Source organism: Artemia sp. Qi Xiang Cuo, chromosome 2 (assembly GCF_049724085.1).
Source record: "Artemia sp. Qi Xiang Cuo chromosome 2, ASM4972408v1, whole genome shotgun sequence".
Classification (NCBI taxonomy): Eukaryota; Metazoa; Arthropoda; class Branchiopoda; order Anostraca; family Artemiidae; genus Artemia; species Artemia sp. Qi Xiang Cuo.
The window spans coordinates 40987915-41005052 of NC_142795.1; the positions used below are offsets into that span (position 1 = coordinate 40987915).

Consider the following 17138-nt stretch of genomic DNA (forward strand, 5'->3'; position numbering starts at 1 on the left):
TGAGAATTTTTTAATAATTTATTGAACTAAATTTATAAATAATTTAGCTAAGTTAAAATTGCCTGTGATAAAGAGAAAACAAGCTACTTACTTGGTATTTTTTCATAGTTTCTTGAATTAAATTTCTAAATCATATATCTAAGTCACGTAAACAATAAAGAGTTTGTTACTTTCTTAGAATTTTGTCATAATTTCTTGAACGAAATGTCTGTTTATCCAGCAGGTGAATTAAAGAAAGAACTTGCTACTTACTTAAAATTTTTTCATAATTTCTTTAATGAAAATTTCTGTATTGTGTATCCAAGAGGTGACTTCAAGAAAGAATTTGTTACTTACTTACTTACAATTTTTTTCATAGTTTCTTAAGTGAAGTTTCTGCATTGTGTATCCAAGAGGTGACTTCAGGAAGGAGTTTGTTACTTGCTTACAATAGAACTATTCTAAAGAACAAAGACGGGTTAAGCTTAAATATATTTATTGCTTAAATGAATTAATAGATTTTTTTTTAGAAAAAAAAACTACAACAAATGTTTACATAAAAATAGTACTTAGAGTTCACTCTTAAACATCCACAAACGATGGTCCCATGATATAGAATAGTTTTTAACATGTCGTATGGATTTATCATGATCAGGTATGTTCTTAGGTGTCCACTGTGCGAAGAACCGAACCTCGTCTTCAGGACGGTGATAGCCCCCCTCACATTTAGGACACTTAAACTCTTCTAGATTGAAAAGTGGAATCCTAAGGTCAAACTTTTGAATTAAAACTTTATCTGTAGGCACATTGCCCTTTACGTGGAGTGCTTTAACTCCGAAAAAGCTGCAAATTTCACTGACTTCCTCCTGGACATTTCTCAGTTCCTGACCAGCATTATTAAGTGGTGTAATCACTCTATCATAGAATCCCAGTCTGTTTATAAAACGTAATATAGTAGTCCCCAAGCTCTTATCCTACTCATACAGATTATAGTTCACTAACCAATGATAACAGTCGATTTCTTCGAGATCCATAGACAATAATAAAAAAGTATATTCGAATATAACACCGCAAGATTATTTATTCAAACTGATAAATTCGGTGTAATACAGTCCTATCATCTTGGAGGCTATTAATGTAGTTGTTAAGTAGAAAAATACTTCATCAAACTTTTATATCCTAGCTCAAGGTTGAACGGAGCTATGACTAGTGAGATGAGTCTTAAAACCATCTGAATTCATTGTGGGGAGGAGTCATAAAACCCTTGGTAGTCATTGCGGGGAGGAGTCAATGAACTCTCGGTAACTGATAAATTCTGTGTCATACTGTCCTATCATCTTGGAAGTTATTAATGTAGTTGTTAAGTAGAAAAATACTTCATCCAACTTTTATACCCTCGCTCAAGGTTGAATGGAGTTATGGCTAGGGGGCCGAGTCCTAGAACCATCTGAATTCCTTGAGAGGAGTAGTCATAAAACCCTCCAGGAACCGAACACCCATGAACATCTAAAAAACTATGTCTGAAAACCTAAACAGCTAATTAAAAATTCTAATTCATGATTTCAGGCACGTAAAACCATAAAATACTAAAGTTAACGTCTCAAATAATAAACCCCAGGAGTCGAGCACGCACGAAAATCTAAAAAACCTAGGTCTGAAAACCTTAGAATGAAATATCTTTTTTTAATTTATCCAGGAGGCGAATTCAAGAAAAAATTTGTTCCCATGTGTCTGACAATAGATGTATGCAAATTCCTTAAAAGTTACAAGGTAAACCCCGGCCCCTTTGGGAGCCTAGAGAACCTTTGAGGACCGGGGGGTTCGTTGGGGGTTGGGGTGGGGGATCGGAGCCCTTTGGGGTTGTGGTAAGGGACCTCATGGCTAAACCACGACAAAGCACTACTCTCGTGGAACTCAATTCCCATTTAACTCAACCCCCGTGCAACTGAATTCCCCTTGTAACTGAACCCCTGTATAACCGAAACTCCCGTGCAAGTGTATCCCCTTTAACTGAACCCTCGTAAAACAACAGAGTCCTTCAAACGGAACTTTGAAAATCAAGAGAATGTAAAAGTTACAAGGTAAACCCCGGCCCCTTGGGGCGCCTCGACACCGTTGGCGGCGGGGGGGGTCCCTGCGGGGTGGGGGGGGGGGGATCGGAGCCCTTTGGGGTTGTGGTAAGGGACCTCACGGCTAAACCACGACAAAGCACTACTCTCGTGGAACTCAATTCCCATTTAACTCAACCCCCGTGCAACTGAATCCCTGTATGAGCGAAACCCTCGTGCAACAGTATCCCCTTTAACTGAACCCCCGTAAAAAAACAGCGTCCTTCAAACGGAACTTTGAAAATAACGAGAATGTTAAATTTACAAGGAAAACTAAGGACCCGGTCGGGGCATAGAGAACCTTTGAGGACCGGGGGGGTACTATGGGGCTTGGGTGGGGGGATCGGGGCCCTTTGGGGTTGTGGTAAGGGACCTCACGGCTAAACCACGACAAAGCACTACTCTCGTGGAACTCAATTCCCATTTAACTCAACACCCGTGCAACTGAATCCCCCTTGTAACTGAACCCGGGTATAACCGAAACCCCCCGTGCAACTGTGTCCCCTTTAACTGAACCCTCGTGCAACTCACCCCTCCATGCAACCCATCCCCCTCAATGAATCCCCCTTGTAACTGAACCCCGGTATAACCAAAACCCCCGTGCAACAGTATTCCCGTTAACTGAGCCCCCGTATAACACCAGCGTCCTTGAAACGGAACTTTGAAAATAAAGAGAATTTAAAATTTAAAAGGTAAACCCCGGCCCGTTTGGGGGCATAGAGAACCTTTGAGGACGGGGGGGTTCGTTGGGGGCGGGGGTGGGGGGATCGGAGCCCTTTGGGGTTGTGGTAAGGGACCTCACGGCTAAACCACGACAAAGCACTACTCACGTGGAACTCAATTCCCATTTAACTCAACCACCGTGCAATTGAATCCCCCTTGTAACTGAACCCGTGTATAGCCAAAACCCCCCGTGCAACTGTATCCCCTTTAACTAAACCATGGTGCAACTCACCCCTCCATGCAACCCATCCCCCTCAACACACTTTTCAGACATTTATTTTTAAATTGACAATATTTTTCAAACTTTACTTATTCATCATGCAGACCACATCTGCGAGGTAAAGCTATGTCAAGTCACAAAGATATTCTCGCGTTACTTTTAAATTGAGTGTATTGAATACTTTCTAGCAATGTATATTGTAAGCGTCAAATCTATTAAGTATCTGATCTTATTCTTTTTATTGTTGATGCACGCATCTCATTCTTTAATTATCCATGAGGCATTCTTAACCTTCGCAATACTTTTAAGCAAATATCTTTTCGCAAAAAAATTCGCAAATCTCGTAAACTAAAGAAGTAATTACCCTTTTCAAAAGACATTAGTCCTTCTATTAATGAACCCATGAAACGAAACCAGTCTGATAGCATCACACACAATCACGCTCCTAGTTCCAAAAATGGAATTCATTTTGGGTTCGTATTAATTGGTTTAAAAACATATTTGCCAAGTTAAAAAAAAAAAAAAAAACCTACTAATCAACTTACAGATGAATGACCACGGATTTAACCTAAAAAAAAACAAAAAAAACTTGTATATCATGAACTAGAAATCTACGTCAGAATCCCTGGTAACCCAATTACTTGAAAGTACACACACAACCTGTTTGGTACGGGGGCCCCAGCAAATTCAAAAGAAGGACTATACTCTTGCTCAAAACATGCGAAAACATGACCTTTATTTCTTAAGGAAAAAGTAACTGGGTTTTGTTTTTGTCACCGTTTGCGGGTGTTCTCTGACTTAAAATAGCGTTATACCTGTACAAAAGATGCCTGCCATGCTTTATCATATCATTAGGCGTAACTTTGAGCCACATCTGGAAAGCGAGTCCCAAAGAGCTGTATTTCAACATCTGTGGATTCTCAACACAAAAGCCACCTAAAGAAAAAAAAGTCTAAGAGAACGTTACCATCTCCAAATGCACTAAAAAGTAATATTTTTTTCTGCTACTCAGAAAAATTGACATTTTTTTTTTTTTTTGTTAAAATCAACAAACCCTAAGTTTCATGGCACGAATATTCAAAGGACAAATTTCATGATAATTGTTTATTTATAAAACAAGCTCCACGACTAGGCCTCAGGGTAAATATAAACAAGAACAAATATTTAACAATAGGGGATGTTTTTGTTGTCGATAGTGCTTCTTGACTGTTGCCCACTGCACACGCGGAATAAACAATATGTCCAAATACACAGTTTATGAAAATTTTGTCACAAAAATAACAACAGCTTAAATTTATATATGGCTTTCTTGAAGACGACCAGGTAGGGGATGTTACCCAAAGACGCTATAAAGGTAGGTGATGAAACGGTTGAAGAAGCATGAAAATTTCTTTTCTTCGCAAACAGAAGTGGATGACACCACTTCCCAACCCGTGGGAAGATTCTCCTTGTTCAAATTTGTAATATTTCTATTTATCCCTCCCTCCCTCCTCTTCACTGTGTAGGTTTGCCCGAAATTTCTCAATTGCAAAAAAGCAACTGTTATATTACCTTATGCATACTATTCTGAATTTCGTACAATCATTTATTAGGTTTTTCTGTCTTCGATAAGTTTGACTTCTTTAAATTTTGATATCAAAGAGAATTAGCGCTGCAATAAATAATGAACAATCTTCGCAATTTTTACGAGTCAGAATTGGAAGCCTTCACCACCTCTTGAAAAAGAAGATTTTATACATTAAGAGCGAAAAATATCAGATAGCTAGCTTTTAGAGAGGTTCAATGACCGTCACCCGGAGCAAACATATGGTTAAGTGACCCCCTCTCCCAATGAATTGTAAATCAAGTATTTTGCAGTAGGCATCAAGTCATGGCTAATTGCAAAATAAGAAAATATTTTAGCGACGATTGCACATCTTACACACTTTTGATTTCTAACTTCATTTTGAAACTGGTGGCTACTCACTTTCCAGCTGAACGTAGCTTTCCACTCGAAACCAGAACCCTGGCTCGAAGAAGCGAAAGCTTTGTGCATTAACTTCAGACATACTTCTCTGACATAAAACTATCAAACTCTCCTTATATCTAAAACTCCCTGTAGGTTCTGGCTCAAGGACAGGTTAAAACTGTATTTTTAGTTCCAGGCAATAATTATTCGCAGACGTCCAACATGTAACGCCATACTCATTAATAAGGTTCTCAGTTTTCATAAAAACCATGGAACTTCAGTTTCAAAAACCATAGACCCTTACCACTTTCTCGCAACAGAATGAAATTGGATGCATAGAAAAAAAGGAAAAAACTGAAGTGTTTCTTTTGCAACACTATCGGTATGGTTGAAGATATAAAACCTAAGTCGAAAAGAATTTACAATGAACAGCAAACTTGAATTTAACAGAAACAGATCATAACACAAATAAAGACGCTGTTTGTGATTAGTATTATGATTTTCTTTTCTTGTGGTTACTTCAGTTACTTTAGCTTTGAATATATGATGCTATGTATAGCTTGATATATTGCTCTGATCATCGATACTTCAGTATGTTTTTAAGCAGTAAAAAATAGAGCTCTACAATTGAAAGGAATGGATTTAAACGAGAGAAAAGGTAGATGAAAATTAATACGCATCATATTAAAATTGATAAGCTAAATTGATTGTCACAAGAAAATTTAAATCAAAATTTTTTTCCTCCTTGAATTTTAACTAGTTTGAGTTGCATTTTGCTCATTTTAATTAAAAATAATAGAAAATGTTCAAAATATATGGTATGATTTCAAAAGTGAAAATTACTAGCCATTCAGGTTCTTCAGGGGAATGTCAAACACTTACTTATTTGTAATATGTTTTTTTTTTCGTAAAAAATTGTCTGCGTACAAAGTATTATTTCAATTTATTGATTGTACTTTAATCGAGAACAGGTGTTACATGCCTCAGCTAATTACTAATCTTCACAGAAAAGTCTATCTTAGTCCGGTTGAAAATAAAAAAATCAGAAAAATGAAAGAATAAATATATAAGGGTGCGTAGGAAACTCTCAAAAGACCACATAGGTTCTATTCACTAAGATTCACTAGAACCACCAAAAGGAGCATCCATAATGGAAAACATTGTGCTTCTAGTGCACCCGCACTCGCAGAGCTAGCCGATCCTTGGTGATCGTCGCTGACTCCTCTGTGGATATTTTCATTTATTCCAAGGCTCTTTTTAAACTCCATTCATTTTTTTTTCATTCTGGTTGCTATTTATTAAACAGAAAAGGAAATTGCTAGTAACGTTAGTTTCTAGTGAAGTGGAAGCATCATTATGAACATATCCTGTATGATTAAGGAGGTGAACACAGTAAATGCGTTCCAAAGCTGTACAAAGGGCATGGCTTGTTCGCCTAAAAAGTATTAAGTCGTTTAATCTGCAAAGACTACATCAATATATTTTTTAGGAAGTACTCGCGAGTATTTTGCTCACCCATTCAATTCAGTCTTGATAAATATCTGTGTTCCATGTTAGTACGGAAAAAAAATTATGTTTTTACTTTTTGCCTGTTCGGAGAATTTTTTTTTTTTAATGTTTCTATTTTACTCTTTGATAAATGGTTACTCTTTCAGAGGCGCCAGTTAGGGGGGGGGGGCAAGGGGGTCCATGGCTCTCCCCTAGACTTTGAAAATTACCTTTCATTTACATTTTACAGCCATTTTCTATTTTAGTTATGTGCTATATTAAACCAGCGAGACTGGCTAACCGGTCGTTTTTATTTGCCACCCCTGTGCATCGTTTCACACAGCTATTAAATAGTATTGTTAATTTTTGATGGCCTTGTTTTGATATGTCCCGTCTTTCCCACTCTTGTACCACCCTAATTCTACCATTAGGAGACAATCTTGTTTTGAAATGTCTAAGAGCGCGTCTATGCTATTTTATTACCCAATCCTCGACCTGAAATGTTATTTCTGAGTAGGGTTTATTCAAAACTAAACTTCAGCTGGTAAGTGCTTCTTTATTGTTTCTTGTGAAGAGTTCGTAATCAAACAATGAGTAAAAAGCGACAAGAAACTTTGGATTTTTTTACGATGAAAATGCGAAAGAAAAATGAAGAAACTGGCAATAGTGTCAGCGCTCAAAGTGTCGAGTTAGTGGAGATAAATTCTCCCACCTGTGACAGTCCTTCGAAAACAAGTGGAACAATAACTCACTCAGGTCAACATGAAAGTTCGGTCTGCATCCCTGAACCCCTTGCGGTTTCCAGTAGCAGTAGCAGTCAAGAACTGCTCTAAGATATCTCTACGACGTGTCACGACAAACCAGCTCAACCTACTCTTGAGAGATATCCAACTTGCACTTCTAGCGGAAGGAAATTCAGTGCACATTACTATAAGACTTATGAATGGATTGAATACTCAAAAAACTTGAATTCCGTGTTTTGTTTTGATTGCCCCCATTTTTCTATGGGGACTCTAAGGGCTGGAGAAACTGCTGGAAAAAGTGCTTTCATTGAGTCAGAATTTTGCAAGTGGAAATACACTTCTGCTCTACTAAAGCAACATGATGGTTCTGAAAGACACAGGCATTGTATGTCAGCATGGACGGAATTTAAGACAAATAGTACTGATACTTATAGATCTATAGCGAATGCCTTGATTAAATCAAGATCTCAAGAGGTTCAGTAGAGTAGAGTAGAATATTTTTATTTATAACACGTACATAAATAAATGTCACAAAACAGCGCACATGCCTGGTGGCATACTTTAGCGCTGAAAACATTGCCAACGAAAATACACAGCCATTTTCTAACTAAATTTTACAACAACGAAAAAGAAAATCCTAATGAAAAAAATACTTAGCATGTCATAAGATATTTCTTCACCAGTCTTAGAAAATGTCGCTTGTTGCTACATTCTCGAACTGATGCAGGAATTGAGTTCCAGACTTTTGGGCCAATGTGACGGATGCTGAATCCCGCTCTCGATGTCGGGCGAATTTCGCACGAAAAGTCTGAACGATGCGTAGTAGGATAATTATGAAATTGAGAATTAGTTGAGAAAATGCCGGAGAAATTTACAGGTAAATTACTATATTGATAATCATGACAAATACTAGAGATAGAAATTAAATGAAGTTGGTCCAAAGAGAAAATTCCTGAAGTCCCATATAGGTGTATAACTGAAGTTCTGCAATCAACATTAAAAAGAATCCTCATTGCTTTATTCTGAAGTATTTGAAGAGATTTGAAAACAGACGGAAAGGTAGATCAGGGAAATACACATTATATGAAGTACATTTTTCGCGCTATTTGCTTTCTTGGGCACCGGGGTCTTGCTTTGAGGGGTCATGATGAATCAGAAACATCTGCAAACCGCGGGTAATTCTGGTTGAATTGATGGAGGAAATGTCTAAAGTCAACAAAAAGCTGAAGGCCCAGTTACAGCACCGATATGGTCACCATTGCAGTCATCAGTACCAAAATGTCGCAGTTACACTGATAGGAAATGCTTTGCGCCAAGACATTATTTCAGAGGTAAAATTAGCTAATTACTTTGCTATTCTTGTCGACGAGACAAAAGACGTTTCTAGAAAAGAACAATTAGCGATCCTACTCAGGTACATGTCAAATGGAAAAGTGATGGAGCGACCAATCGGTTGCTATCACATGCACAAATTAGACGCCGAGAGCTTATCCACCTCGATTTGTGAAACTATAGAAAAGCTTGTAGTAGATATGATGCAGTGTATTGCCCAATGTTATGACGGTGCATCCGTTATGAGTGAGAAATTTGCAGTTTATGTACGCTGTCAGGCCCACAGATTAAACTCGGTTTTGACTGACTGCCTAAAAAATATCAGCGAACTTTCAGAATTTTTCTCTGTGGTGCAAAGACTTTACGCATTTATATCATGCAGCAATACTTGACGCGACCTATTTGTGGAATCCCAGTGTATTAGCGGGCAAAAAGTCTTGGAGCTTGAGAGGACGGTCCAGACTCGCTGGTTTTACGCATTCCGCTCTATTTCGAAGGTGAAGCCAAGATTTGATTGTATTGTTGCTGTGCCTGCCACAGTCTCTGATAGTCCAACGGCCAAGCAGCGTGTGAGGCAAAAAGACTACTGGACAAAATCAACTTTGCCTCTTTTGTCTCAACTTTGCACATAATGGAAAAAGTATTAGTCATTGTAAATTGTTTATCAGAGCAACTTCAATCGAAAAAAAATTTGTTGATTTATAAGGCACTTGCACTGATTTCTGGGACATATGAGACACTACAAAAGCTGAGAAATGATAACAAACGGAACAATTTAAGCAAAAACATATCCAAATTCTTGGCTTTACACGATATCCAAGAATTGAAAACTCCACAATCTAAAACCAGTGCTCGAAGCAAGAGAAGTCAAGCCATTTCCATTCGTCTCAAAGACTTTCTTTCAAACTCAACAACCGGTAAACGCAATACAAGTCAGCCAGCTCCATCAGACTCCGATAAACTTCTGTACTTTGAGGTAATAAACCGTTTCACGAGTGAGATGGACCAACGTTTCCGCAAAATATGCCTCTGGTCGACGCTTTATCTGTCTTCGGCCCCTCAAGTTCAAATTTTCTCGAATTTCGAAAGTGGAAAGGGTTATGTGTCATTATCAAGGAATTCTCGATGTCGATGACCATGCCATAGAATCCCACCTTTCTCTTGCAAAGCTGCATCTGTCAAAAAGTGATATTTCAAAAGTGGATCTCCGTTGTTCTATCAAAATCTTATCCGACCTCCCAGCTGCCTATTCTGCAGTGCTAAAACTGATGAAGCTAGTTGCTACTTTGTCTGTGACCACTGCCAGCAATGAACGATTCTTCTCAGCATTAGGGCGTGTGAAGAACTATCTGCGATCGACGACGGGATACGACAGACTCAGTGATCTCATGATAATGGCCGTTGAAAACAGGAGGTAAAGAAACTGGATTTGGATAGATTATTCGACGATTTTGCCAAGCAGCGAAGTCGCCGCTAACCCCTGTTTGCTCAATGTTGTTTTTTTTTGGAATCTTCATTTAAAAATAAAAAAAAATCCTTGCCTTCCCCCTACATTTTCGTGAATTGGCGCCACTGTACTCTTTGCATCCTTCAAGCTTGTAGCATGAACTTTCTTTTTAATTTCATGCCAGATGTATGCAGTATATAATACGCTTTTTTTGTTAACTTTTTATATATGTCTTCTAACTACTTCTGACATCTTCTGACTCTTTGGCTACTTGTATAACATTATTTTTAACTAATCAAGAATATTTAAAAAAAAATAACTTTTCAACACTAATGATTTTAGTCCACGGGGTCGATTTGTTCAATCATAAGACTGCGCCTTCCTCTCCTTCAAATGAGCCAAAAGCTGTAAACAAGCACCGAGAATCAATGCAGTAGCGTGTACAAGCATATATAAATAGCCCTGATTAAAATTAATGTGTTAACTGGTTAACGTTAATTAATCGATCAATTAACTTCGATTCACATTCAAAATTTCAGCCTGTTTTGACAATGTGAAATGGGTAAAATACTAGTTCCAACATTTGCAATAGGTTCGCTTTTCGACATAAATAGACGGAGTTAAGCAAAGATGTAAAAACCACTTTTGACGTTATTAGTGGTTTATATTCACTATTCCACATTTGCACAGAATCAGAAAGAAACAAAAATCTTGCCAACTAAATGGTTTTCCAATTGAAGATAATTTAAAAGGCGGTAGTTTATTTTACCTGCCCAGGGAGCATAGCACAAATAAAAGCTTCTCCAAGAATGGAATCCTCATTGCTGCTTTTCTAGACTTCGAAGGTGTAACTAATATTGTTGACAAACAAATTCTAATTCCCAAACTTAGAACCTTGTCCTACCCCGAATGCTTTTATGTTTCATCAAATCTTATCATAGGCAGCGCGATAGCGCTGCCTAAGTAAAGAACGATGTGGGCACAATGTATTATTTATTTTTCTTTTTTCTTCTTCTTTCTTCTCCATACCCGGGCACTTCGTATCGAAGGAGTTGTCATAGAAACTTCGAAAAGGGCTCATTCGATTGGAAATTGGAGTAGCTAGTGCCCTTTTTCATAGTCGAAAGTGATTGGAGGGCAACTAGCCCCTCCCCCCCACGCCTATCATTCCCCCAAACACATCCAATCAAAATTTTGAGATAGCCATTTTGTTCAGCGTAGTTGATTTCCTCATAGAAAATATCTTTTGAGGAGGACAATCCCCCAAAACCCTCGGGGCAAGGGTTTTAAGTTATGCCCTGGGGGCATATAAGGTTTTTATAGAAGGCGTTGTCGTAGAAACTTGAAAAAAGGCTCATTCGATTGGAAATTCAAAGGGCTAATGCCCTTTTTAATAGTCGAAAGTTATTGGTGGGCAACTAGCCCCCCCCCAGGCCCATCAGTCCCCCGAACACAACCAAAAAAAATTTTGAGATGGCCATTTTGTAAAGCGTAGTTGATTTCCCGATAGAAAATATGTTTTTGAGGAGTCCACTCCCCTACAACCCTCAGGGCCAGAGTTTTAAGTTACGCCCTGGGGGCATATAAGGTTTTTATAGAAGGTGTTGTCGTAGAAACTTCAAAAAAGGCTCATTTGGTTGGAAATTCAAAGGTCTAGTGCCCTTTTTAATAGTCGAAAGTGATTGGAAGGCAACTAACCCCCTCTCACGCCCACCTTTTCCCCAAACACATCTAATCACAATTTTGAGATAGCCACATTATTCAACGTAGTTTTCAGTTCTATAAATTAGGTCTTTGAAGATGACAACCCACTCACAGCCCTCAGGACAAGTTATGCCCTAGGGGCATATAAGGTTTTTATAGAAGGCGTTGTCGTAGAAACTTGAAAAAGGGCTCAATCGATTAGAAATTGAAATGGCTCGCGCCCTTTTTTATAGTCAAAAGTAATTGGAAGGAAACTAACACCCCTTCCACACCCACCATTTCCCAAATCACATCCAATCAAAATTTTGAAATAGCCATTTTGTTCCACGCAGTTTAAATTTCAGGAAATTATTCCTTTGGTACACTCCCCCCCCAGACTCCTCAGGGCATATGTTATTAGTTATGTCCTGGAGGCATATAAGTTTTTATTGAAGTTTTCGTTGCTGAAACTTGAAAAAGGGCTCATTCGATTTGAAATTCAAAGGTCTAGTGCCCTTTTTAATAGTCGAAAGTAATTTGAGGGCAACTAGCCCCCCTCTCTCGCCCACCTTTTATTAAAAAACGATGTGGCCATCGTAAAGAACGATGTTGCCACACTGTATTATTTTTTTTTCCTCCATACCCGGCCACTTCGTATCGAAGGAGTTGTCGTAGAAACTTCGAAAAGGGCCCATTCGATTGGAAATTCAAAGGGCTAATGCCCTTTTTAATAGTCGAAAGCAATTGGAGGGCAACTAGCCCCCCCCAAGCCCATCATTCCCTCAAACACATCGCATCATAATTTTGAGATAACCATTTTTTTCAGCGTAGTTGATTTCCATATAGAAATTACGTTTTTGAGGATGACACTCCCCCACAACCCTCGGGGCAAGGGCTGTAAGTTATGCCTTGGGGGCATATAAGGTTTTTATATAAGTTGTTGTCGTAGAAACTTCAAAAAAAGGCTCATTCGACTGGAAATTCAAAGGGCTAGTGCCCTTTTTAATAGTCGAAAGTGATTAGAGGGCAACTAACCCCCTCTCACGCCCACCTTTTCCCCAAACACATCTAATCAAAATATTGAGATAGCCACAATATTCAACGTAGTTTTAAATTCTATAAATTAGGTCTTTGAGGATGACAACCCACTCACAGCCCTCAGGACAAGTTATGCCCTAGGGGCATATAAGGTTTTTATAGAAGGCGTTGTCGTAGAAACTTGAAAAAGGGCTCAATCGATTAGAAATTGAAATGGCTAGTGCCCTTTTTAATAGTCGAAAGTAATTGGAAGGAAACTAACACCCCTTCCACGCCCACCCTTTTCCCAAACACATCCAATCAAAATTTCGAGATAACCATTTTGTTCCACGCAGTTTAAAGTTCAGGAAATTATACCCTTGGGCAGGATACTCCTCCAACAGTCTTCAGAGCAAGGGTTATAAGTTATGCCCTGGGGGCATATAAGTTTTTATTGAAATCTTTGTCGTAGAAACTTGAAAAAGGGCTCATTTGATTTGAAATTCAAAGGTCTAGTGCCCTTTTTAATAGTCAAAAGTAATTTGAGGGCAACTAGCCCTTCTCTCTCGCCCACCTTTTATTAAAAAACAATGTCGCCATCGCAAAGAAGGATGCTCCCACAATGTATTATTTTTTCCCCTCCATACCCGGCCACTTCGTATCGAAGGAGTTGTCGTAGAAACTTCGAAAAGGGCTCATTCGATTGGAAATTGGAGTAGCTAGTGCCCTTTTTAATAGTCGAAAGTGATTGGAGGTCAACCAGTCCCCCCCCCCTCACGCCTCTACGTGCCCCCCCCACATCCAATCTAAATTTAGAGATAGTCGTTTTGTTAAGCATAGTTGATTTCCTGATAGAAAATATTTTTTTGAGGAGGACACTCCCCCACAACCCTCGGGGCAAGGGTTTTAAGTTATGACCTAGGGGCATATAAGGTTTTTATAGAAAGCATTGTCGTAGAAACTTAAAAAAAAGGCTCATTCGATAGGAAATTCAGAGGGCTAGTGCCCTTTTTAATAGTCGAAAGTGATTGGATGGCAACTAGCCGTCCCCCCACGCCCATCATTCCCCCAAACACATCCAATCAAAATTTTGAGATAGCCATTTTGTTCAGCGTAGTCGATTTCCAGCTAGAAAACATGTTTTTGGGGGGGACACTCCCCAAAAACCCCCATGGCAAGGTTTTTAAGTTATGCCCTGAGGGCATATAAGAACGATGTTGGCACAATGTATCATTTATTTATTTTATTCCTTTAGAGCAAGGCACTTCGTATCGAAGACGTTGTCATGGAAACTTCGAAAAGGGCTCATACAATTGAAAAATTGAGTGGCTTGTGCTCTTTTTAATAGTCGAAAATAATTCGAAGGCAACTAACACCCTTTCCACAACCACCATTTCCCGGAAGGTTTGAGGGGGACAGTCCCCCACAGCCTTCAGGGCAAGGGTTGTAAGTTATGCCCTGGGAGCATATAAGGTTTTTAGAGAAAACTTTGTCATAGAAACTTCAAAAAAGTGTCATTCGATTGGAAATTCAAAGACCTAGTGCCCTTTTTAATAGTCGAAAGTGATTGGAGGGCAACTAGCCCCCGTCCCACGCCCATCATTCCCCCAAACTTATCCAATTAAAATTCTGAGATAGCCATTTTGTTCAGCGTAGTTGATTTCCAGATAGAAATAATTTTTTTGAGGAGGACACTCCCCCGCCGCCTTCAGGGCAAGGGTTGTAAATAGTGCCCTGGGGGCATATAAGGTTTTTATAGAAGGCGTTGTCGTAGAAACTTCAAAAAAGCCTCATTCGATTGGAAATTCAAAGGGCTAGTGTCCTTTTTAATAGTCGAAAGTGATTGGAGGGCAACTAACCCCCTCTCACGCCCACCTTTTCCCAAAATCATTCTTATTTAAGTGGCTATCTTATTTAAAGATAGCCACATTATTCAACGTAGTTTTAATTTCTGTAAATTAGGTCTTTGAGGATTGCAACCCCCTCAAAGACCTCGAGACAAGGGTTGTAAGTTAAGCCCTGGGGACATATTAAGTTTTTATATAACGCGTTGTCGTAGAAACTTCAAAGAGGGCTCATTATAATAGAAATTGAACTGGATGGTCCCCTTTTTAATGGTCGAAATTTATTCGAGAGCAACTAAAACCCCTTCAATGCCAAACATGGCCCCAGATGCATCCAATCAAAATTTTGAGATATCCATTTTGTTACACGCAGTTAAAGTTCAGGAAATTATACCTTTGAGCAGGACACTCCCCCTGTGCTTTGAGCAGCACAGTCTTCAGGGCAATGGTTATAAGTTATGACCTGGAGGCATATAAGTTTTTATTGGAATCTTAGTCGTAGAAACTTGAAAAAGGGCTCATTCGATTGTAAATTCAAAGGTCTAGTGCCCTTTTTAATAGTTGAAAGTGATTGGAGAAAGACTAATGCCCCTCTCACGCCCACCATTTTCCTAGACACATCCAATCAAAATTTTGAGATAGCCATTTTGTTTAACGTAGTTGAAAGTTCTGGACATTAGGTCTTAGAGGATGACAACCAACCTCACAGGCCTTAGGGTAAGGGTTGTAATTTATGCCCTGGGGCATATAAGGACTTTTATAGGAAGTGTTGTCATAGAAACTCAAAAAGATTGGAAATCGAAAGGCCTAGTGCCCTTTTTAATAGTCGAAAGTGATTGGAAGGCTTGACATTTTCATAGGCAGCGCGCTAGCGCTGCCTAAGTAAAGAACGATGTGGGCACAATGTGTTTTTTATTTCTCCATACCCGGGCACTTCGTATCGAATGAGTTGTCGTAGAAACTTCGAAAAGGGCTCATTCGATTGGAAATTGGAGGGGCTAGTGCCCTTTTTAATAGTCGAAAGTGATTGATGGTCAACTAGCCCCTCCCCCCCCCCACGCCCATCATTCCCCCAAACACATCCAATCAAAATTTTGAGATAGCCATTTTGTCCAGCGTAGTTGATTTCCAAATATAAAATATGTTTTTGAGGAGGACACTCCCCCACAACCCTTAGGGCAAGGGTTTTAAGTTATGCCCTCAAGGCATATAAGAACGATGTTGGCACAATGTACTACTTATTATTTTTTTCCTTTAGAGCAGGGCACCTCATCTGGAAGAGGTCGTTGTAGAAAATTCAAAAGGGGCTCATTCGATTGGACATTGAGAGTTCTATTGCCCTTTTTAATAGTCGAAAGTGATTGGAGGGCAACTAGTCCCCCCCACGCCCATCATTCCCCCCAACACATCCAACAAATATTCTGAGATAGCCATTTTCTTCAGCGTAGTTGATTTCCCGATACAAAATATGTTTTTGAGGAGGACACTCCCCCACAACCCTCAGGGCAAGGGTTTTAAGTTATGCCCTTTGGGCAAATAAGGTTTTTAAAGAAGGCATCGTCGTAGACACTTCACAACAGGTTCATTAGATTGGAAATTCAAAGGACTAGTACCCTTGTTAATAGTCAAAAGTGATTCGAGGCCAACTAGCCCCCCCCACGTCCCGCATTCCCCCCAACACATCTACTCAAAAGTTTGATATAGCCAAGTTGTTCAGCATAGTTGATTTCCAGAGAGAAAATATATTTTTGAGGAGGACACTCCCCCACAACCCTCAGGGCAAGGGATTTAAGTTATGCCCTGGGTGCATTTATGGTTTTTACAGAGGGCGTTGTCGAAGAAACTTCAAAAAAAGCTCATTCAATTGGAAATTCGAAGGGCTACTGCCCTTTCGAAAGTGATTGGAGGTCAACTAGCTCCCCCCCCCCTTCGCCCATCATTCCCCCAAACACATCCACTAAAAATTTTGAGATAACCATTTTGTTCAGCGTAGTTGATTTCCAGATATAAAATATATTTTCTAGGAGGAAACTCCCCCAAAACCGTCAGGAAGAGGATTATAAGTTATGCCCTGGGGGCATATAATGTTTTTATTGAAAACTTAGTCGTAGAAACTTAAAAAGGGGTTCATTCGATTTGAAATTCAAAGGTCTAGTACCCTTTTTAATAGTCGAAAATGATTTGAGGGCAACTAACCCCCCTCTAACGCCTACCTTTTCCCTAAACACACCCAATCAAAATTTTTAGATAGCCATTTTATGTAACGTAGTTGAAAGTTTTTGGAAATTAGATCTTTAAGGATGACGACCCCTCCCCCCAGAGCCCTCAGGGCACGGATTGTAAGTTATGCCCTGGGGGCATATAAAGTTTTAATTGAAAGCTTTGTCATAGAAACTTCAAAAGGGCTCATTCAATTGGAAATTGAAAGGGCTAGTGCCTTTTTTAATAGTTCAAAGTGATTGGATAGTGACTAACGCCCCTCTCACGCCCACCATTTTCCCAAACACATCCAATCAAAATTTTGAGAGAGAAAATTCATTTTCATTAAATACCAATATTCACAAAAAAATCATATAAGACAGATCTACCACGTGAAAATCTATACA

General features: G+C 39.2%; 1 protein-coding gene across 4 annotated transcripts in view; it reads right to left on the reverse strand.

Moving 5' to 3' along the window:
* Window positions 1-17138, reverse strand: part of LOC148955234 (neurobeachin-like protein 1) — a 227589-nt gene that overhangs the window by 188347 nt on the left and 22104 nt on the right. For all 4 annotated transcript variants that reach the window (XM_089101080.1, XM_089101086.1, XM_089101072.1 and 1 more), the window contains exon 3: window positions 3846-3966. In XM_089101080.1, the coding sequence (XP_088957206.1) occupies window positions 3846-3966 (121 nt within the window). The remainder of the gene's footprint in view (window positions 1-3845; window positions 3967-17138) is intronic.